A 7,791-nucleotide genomic window follows, 5' to 3' on the forward strand; every position below is an offset into this window, starting at 1 on the left:
ATTCACATTAGAGATTTAATTGCCCCAAGATCAACAAAGAAAGTATTTTTGCTGTTTCTTACCATATGAGATTTTGGCACATAAATAGATCTGTGATCCCATAAATGTAGGTAATATCATCTAGTGATGTAGACCACAACTCATGCAGGCCTGCCCATTCTGGGCAGTTTTGTCCAACCTTCCCTTACATCTCCCATAATATGCTGATAGAAAGGGGTGAGGCAAGGAGAGGTCCTCCAGAGTTCTGGAAGTTGCATGGAAGCCAGTAGGGTCTCTTGCTGTTCCTCAGACAGATCACTCATCTCTTAACTATGAACCTTTGCACTGGCTGCCCCTCAGACCTGGAACCCTTTCCTTTCTTATCTCTCCCTTCTGGCTTCTTTCAAGTCCCAGCTAATATGCACGCACACACACACATATGTGTGTGTGCACATATACACATATAGATGGATAGATATGTAACTTTATGCATATATACATTTCTTTGTATTCCCTCAGCATTTAACACAGTGCTTTGGCACGTTATTAAGCTCTTGATAAATTCTAATTAACTGATGGACTTACTGACCTTCCTGCCCCTTCCACACTTCCCTGGTATAATTGAGGGTACCACCATCCTTCCAGTCACCAAGCCTCACACACACACAGCCTTGATGCTCCCTTGTCTCTCAGCTTTCCCACATGTCCCATCTATTGCCAAAATCCTCTCAGTTTTCCCCTTGAGGCCTCTCTCATGTGTGCCCATCTCTCACTTCTGACGCTGCCATTGCTCTCATTGTTTAAAAAGCATCACTTCGCTCCTAGACTATGCCAGTAGCTTACTGGTTGGTCTACTTCCATCCATCTGTCAGAGCACAGGTCTGAGCACGTCACCCTTCCCCCCCCCCAGTAAAATACCTTCTCTCTGTCACTTCTAGATCATAAAATGCTCAGTTTGACAAAGACCTTAAAAATCTGCCCCCCCCCCCCAATATACCTTTGCAGTCTTCTTATATCCCACATTCTCTTCAGTTTGCTTGTTTTTAAACGAGGAGCATTTTCACTGACTGACTATGCGTGGGATGTTCTCCTTTCTCAGCTCTCCTTTTTAGCTTACTCGGCTTCTTTCATGGCCCAGCTAAGATCCCACCTTCTACAGGAAGGTTTTCCCAGTCTCTCTTAATTCTTATGCCTCCCTCTTTTATTTTTTTTCTTATTTTCTTGTCATGTAGGTTGTTTGTACATATTCGTGTGTTTGTTGACTTCTGCATTAGATCATGAGCTCCCTGAGGGCAGAGCCTGTCTTCTGCCTTCCTTTTTATCCCCAGTGTTTAGCACAGTGCCTGGAACCTAGTAAGTGCTTAAGAAATGTTGATTGACTGACTGACTTTATCCGTCCTCTTTCCCTGGTGATTGACGTGTCTTGTTATCTGGTTTTAATTTCCCTGATGACATCCATTATACCATTTCACTTGTGCCAGCCCTTGTTTATACAGCGGCTCATGCCTGTCTTTGAACTCTCCACTGTCCTTCAAAGCCTGGGCTCTATGACCTACCAGGTAGTAAAGTGGAAATGCCTTAGTAAAAAGGGTACTGCATTAACTTTCATTAACAGGAGAGCACTGGGAAGGGAACAGGAAATCTACCTATGTAAAAGAAAATATATTTTGGCCCCATTCTTCTCTAATATTGTTAATTGTACAACACGTAAATAGAATGGGCCATATTGTACTTTCAGAGGATCTGACAGAAAGCATATAGAATGGTTTTACACATACACACATATGCATATGTGTGTCTAATGTAGCCAATTCTAGGGCCAGAGGAGGGAGGAAAGAAAAGAAAGTCACCTGATAACTTTATTATACATTTAAAAGGAATAGGAAGTAGTATATAATAGATTGGCAGTTTCTTTAAAATCATATTTTTTCCTGTTTTACTATATTATGGAAGTGCTTGTTTTATTTCTTAAGTTCGGAGTAAAATAATTAAAAAAAAAAAGAAAAGCATCATATGTGTTTACCTTTTGACAGAGACTTATTTCATTACTTCACGTTGTCATTATAGACCGCAAGTCTTGTTTAGGGTAGCACAGACTTCTTGCTCTTAAGAGTAACAAAATTATAAGGCAAAAAAGAAATTCTTTTCACTGAAGTCTTTGTCACTGTCAAATGATTCAACCCAGATATTGATATCATTTGATCAGTGGAAATGACATTAAAGAGAAAGCATTACCATCGGCTTTGCAGCTGTACCCTAAGGACTATGGGACTTTTGAAACTGACTTCCAAATGTGTGATCTCCATCATTAGAATTTCTTCTTTTTTTTTTTTTTTTAAGGAATTGGGGTTAAGTAACTTGATAAAGGTTACACGGCCAGTTATTTCTGGGTGTGATGCTAAGTATCTGAGCCCAGATTCCATCCCAGGTCATCCCAACACTGGAGCCGGTGCTCTTACTCATTGAGCCACCTGGCCGCCCCAGAATGTGAGTTTCTTGAGGGCAGGGGCTGTCTTTCTTTTCTGTTTGTATCCCCAGCAGTTAACACAGTGCTTTTACATATAGTAAATACTTTGCAACATGCTTCAGACCCAGAATTTTGGTGTTAAGGGTTGGACCAGAATGCAGAGGAAAAACTTGTAGAACTACTAAGTGTAGCCCAAACCAGATTAAAATGTGATTGGGAAATGTTTAACAAAACAATTAAAAATAAAGTACAATTTAGATAACGTCAATTTGTAGTTTTCTAAGTTGACATGTGTTGCAGGGATCTATTTTTATTCAAGTTTTGACACCTCTGGCTTATCCCATACAAAATTACAAACAGGTACCCAAGACACTAAGAGAGACTTGGTCAGAATGAACGGAGATCAGGCAGTATTACAAAGTAAGAAATGCAGGATATGGTTTTTATCCTCTCTGTGTGCTTTTGTCTTCTTCTCCATGAAAACTAAGCTCTCTTTGCTTGAAGCTACTTATTATTCATCTTCCTTCACAATGTCTGACATAACCAAAGTCTAATCCAGTGTGTTCCAGTGTCAGAAGAGGGCGAGTACCATAGAATGGTATTGGTTCTGGACAACTCAGAAGAGGAACAGTAGTTGTTAATCCATTTCCAGTAGTTGTTAAAACATTTCTTGGTTGCCACAGATAGCTGGCCATGCCTACATATGCATATACAGCAGAGAGAACATTTCCCCTTTCTGCAAGATGCAAATGCAAGAAATTTCTATGGAACCAGTGAATTGTAATTACCTATGCCCATACAGTCACGTTTCTTTGCCTATTCAGTGGATCATGGGATCCTAGGATTATTGATTTACAGATAGGAGGGACCTTTGAGTTTATTGAGTCCATTTCCTTCTGTTTTTTTCAATAAGGATTCTGAGGCTCAGAGAACCAAAAAGTAGCTGAGGCCAAATTCAAGCCTACATGTTCTTGACTTCAGATCTAGCTCTTTATCCCACTGTCACACTGCAAATGCAACTTTTGGCCCTTCTTGGGTAAATTAAAAGTGTTCTGGAAAAAGCTTAGGCTGGGTGAGATAAAGTAAAGCTATTTATTAATTTGTTGTGGAAAAACTTGAAGTAACGCCCAATTATCCTGCTTCTTAATTCAGTTCTCTTTTTTATTAAAGTGAGGGTTTTTTTACACCATTTTTGGTGTCATACTCCTTTTTAGTCTGAGAAAGCTTATGGACCCCTTCTGAGAATTATATTGTTGTTGTAATTTTAAATTTGTAATAGAAGTAAATGCTAAATTGCAATTAGAAGATAGTAAAAAAAAAAAGATATACATATATGTATATATACTTATACAAATATATTTCCCCTTCCAGTTTTATGTACCTCCTGAAATTGAACCCAAATTAAGAACTCCTAAACCACATTATACTCTAAACAGTTTTTTTAATTGGAACATATTCATTGATGTTAGACATTAATCTCTTTATTTTCTTCTTTTCTTGGAGCTATGGATAGGTCCAACCATTTTAGAAAGTAATTTGGAATTATGTACAAAAAGTTACTAAACAGTTCATGCCTTTTGACCCAGCTCTATCACTGCTAGGACTATAGCCCTATAGAGATAAAAGAGATAAAAAAAGATAAAAGAAAATGGAAAAGATCTTATATGTGAACAATGTATATAGCATTTCTTTCTGTGGCAGCAAAACACCTAGAAACCAAGAGGTATCCATTGGTTATGAAATGGCTAAACATTGTGATATGTGAATGTAGTGGAATAGTGCTGTGTGGTAAGATATGAGGAAAAAGATGATTTTAAAGAAATATACAAAGACATGTGCAGAAGAACAGTTTATACTACAGCATCAAGGTTGTGAAGCAAACACCTTAAACTGATGGAAAATAAAATGAACATAACTAGGAGAACAGTAACATTGCAAAGACAAACAAACTTAGAAACCTGGAAGAGCTCTGATCATGGCCATTCGTCCTACCCACCTCCGGACAGAGAGGTGGTGGACTCAGGGGACAGAGTGATGCAGACATTTTTGGATATGTCCAGTGAGGGAATATGTCTTTGTATTACCATGCATATTTGTTTTGTTTTTATTGGGGTAGGGACTTGGAGGGAGATAAATAAAATTTTCATATTATATATATACATATGTATATATATAATTATAGCAATTATATATTATATAATATAATATATAATAATATATGTTGTGTGTGTATATACTGTTACTTTTTTAAATCATGTAATATAAAAGCAAAAATAAATAAAAAGAGTTAAAATACAAATGTCACTGCTTTCTTGCCTTGCACATGGTAAGTATGGTATCTGTTGATTTGAATTGTTAGGATTCCTAGAAGTCAGCTTCTATGGACAACCTAGCATCAATTATCTATGCAGCCAAAGGCAGTATGTCAGTTTATTCTAATTTATCTTTCCCTAAGCATTACTTGGACACTTACTTGCTATAAAACTAATGAAGTAGCCAAAGTAATTTTTTTAATGGGCACAGAATGAAAAACCAGGACAGATTGAAGACGGGGGGAGGTGGGGAAGGGTTCAGTTTTAGGACCACATTTAGAAAAGACTTTGGTTAACTAAGGTACATTTCCATGTAGTCTGGATGGTGAAAGGCCTTGAAACCACCCCATATAATGAGCAGTTGAGGTAGTTAAGAAGAGCTTTAGCCTGGAGAAGAAGATTCAGGTGTCTAACCTCACTCATTTGAAGGGTTGGTTGATGAGAGAGGAATTAGATCTGTTCTCCTGGGCTCTAGAGGGAACTAAGAACAATGGGTAAAATCTGCAAAGAGGCAGATTTCAGCTTAATTAGAATTAATAAAACAAACTTTCTAGCAATTTGCGCCATCCAGATGTGAAATGAATTGATTTCAGTTAGTGACTCTCATCACTGTAGTTCTTCAAACAAAGGGTAGATGACTACTTATTGAGTATCTTATAGGGTCTGTTCTTGTTCAAGTATAGGTCATCCTAGATCAGGGGTCAGCAAACTATGTGCCAAATCTGGCATCCACCTGTTTTTAAAAATGTAAAAAAAAAAATTCTTAGCTCATAGGCTATGCAAAAATAGCCAGCAGGCCAAATGTGGCCAAAGAATTATAGTTTGCCAGCCATGGTCCTAAACAGCCTCAGAGATCCTTTCCAACTCTGAAATCATATGGCTTTTTTTCCCTCAAGATCCTGTCTATGGTTTTTATGCTTTTAAAATTGTACATACCATCAGTTCTGACCTTTTGACATCGTTGATCTTTTGAGCACCAATTGCAGAGATGGTGTTCCTGTGTTGTCATTACAACATGCAACCAGTTCAGATTGATATAAAGCATGAGTATATTTTTGTCAGTTTTGCTGATCTTTTCCAATGGAACAGTTTACCTTCTTTCTTTATTTGGAATCATCAACATGATTTTTTTGTTTTGTTTTGTTTAAAATCAGATTTCTAGGAATCTACCTATGAAAACACTAGTCTTTTATTTAAATTCTGTGCTCTTATTTTGGGGAATGTACCTACACACCTAATAACTGAAGTGATTTTATATCCTAATACAGAGGCAAAGTGTTGTTCTGATGTTACATGAAGTTAATTACTTGTTTTGTGTTAACAGGATCTCCAAAGATGGGTAAATGACTCTAATGAACATGGTTTTGTCTTGGTGTCTTTTGGAGCTGGTGTAAAATATTTATCAGAAGACATCACTCACAAACTGGCAGGAACCTTGTCAAGGTTGCCTCAAAAGGTGATTTGGAGGTAAGACAGTAAGGAAGCGAGGGAATGTTTACATGCTTTTGATTTACATGGCATCTGCCCCATCGTTTAACTCTTGGGATCCAGTAACATCCAGTGCACTGAGTCACAAGCATTCAGTAACTATTAGCTTTTTCAAAGTTAGATGGTAGCTCTGAATTCTTCATTTGGCTTTTCAGTGAATTGAAAAATAAGGGAGATTTTTTTGTAAAATGATGGCATAATGGCAGCATGAGTTCCCATAATGGGAAATGTCCAAATTTGTTATAAACTTTATTTCTGTCTCTGAAAACACTTTATTTCATTTGAATTACAATTCAAAAATTGATTTGAGACATTGAGGAAGCTAGGCAGGATAGTGTATAAAGCATTGTATTAGAATCAAGAAAACAGGTGTTCATATTCTACCAGACAGTTATTGGCTGTGTGATTCTTGGCACATCCCTTAACCTCTCCCAGTCTCAGTTCCTTCATCTGTAAAATGGAGATAATAATAATAATACCTACTTCTTAGGTTGTTGGCAGGATCAAGCAAGATAACATATAAAAGCACATTGTAAACCTTAAAGGGCTGTATAAATTATTATTATTTTTATTTATCATTAATTATTTTTATTATTTTTAATTAAGCTATTATTTTAATTAATTAATTAAGCTATTATTTTTATTATTTATCATTTTTAGTTTTCAACATTTATTTTTACAAGATTTTGAGTTCCAAAGTTTCTCCCCATCTTTCCCCTCCCCACCACCCTGAGATGGTGTGCATTCTGATTACTCCTTCCCTCAGTCTGCCCTCTCTTCTATCACCCCCTCTTATCCCCTTCCCCTTTATTTCTTATAGGACAAGATAGATTTCTTACCCATTGTCTATATATCTTACTTCCCAGTTTCATGTAAAAAGAATTTTTAACATTGGTTTTTAAAACTTTGAGTTCCAAATTCTCTCCCTTCTTCCCTCCCCACCCACCATCACGGAGAAGGCAAATTGCTAGCTGTTACTGTCGTTATCAGCATCATTATTATTATTGGTTAAATGCATATGTACAAGGTACTGTAATAGGTACTTGGGATACAGAATTTAAAAATTACAGGATCTGGGGTGGCTAGGTGGCGCAGTGAGTAGAACGCTGGCCCCAGAGTCAAGAGGAGGACCTGAGTTTGGATCCGACCTCAGACACTTCACACAGACACACAGACACAGACACAGACACAGACACAGACACACACACACACACCACACACACACACACACACACACACACACACACACACACACACACACACACACACACACACACACACACACACACCCTAGCCGTGTGACCTTGGGCAAGTTACTTAACCCCAATTGCCCTCCAAAAAGAAAAAAAAAATAAAAATGATGGGATCTTTGCTACTAAGCCACATAGACACATTACACATGTAAATGGCTCAGTTTACTGCAGCTGCTTTGGGAACACTTTGTTATTTCCAAAATAAGAATATAAATGACACTAACCATCTCCCCCGCCCCAAGTGACCTCTGTTTGTTTTCTATATACTTATGTGTGTCCATCTTGTATAGGG

At 37.5% G+C, this 7,791-nt stretch overlaps 1 protein-coding gene across 4 annotated transcripts in view; it reads left to right on the forward strand.

The window, feature by feature from the left end:
• UGT8 (UDP glycosyltransferase 8) overlaps nt 1–7,791 on the forward strand; it is a 93,487-nt gene that overhangs the window by 71,806 nt on the left and 13,890 nt on the right. For all 4 annotated transcript variants that reach the window (XM_069095509.1, XM_069095520.1, XM_069095489.1 and 1 more), the window contains exon 3: nt 6,083–6,225. In XM_069095509.1, the coding sequence (XP_068951610.1) occupies nt 6,083–6,225 (143 nt within the window). The remainder of the gene's footprint in view (nt 1–6,082; nt 6,226–7,791) is intronic.

The sequence above is a fragment of the Petaurus breviceps genome, unplaced genomic scaffold, assembly GCF_028583685.1.
Source record: "Petaurus breviceps papuanus isolate PSGF00001 unplaced genomic scaffold, PetGlider_PUasm1.0 126, whole genome shotgun sequence".
NCBI classification, from domain to species: Eukaryota; Metazoa; Chordata; class Mammalia; order Diprotodontia; family Petauridae; genus Petaurus; species Petaurus breviceps.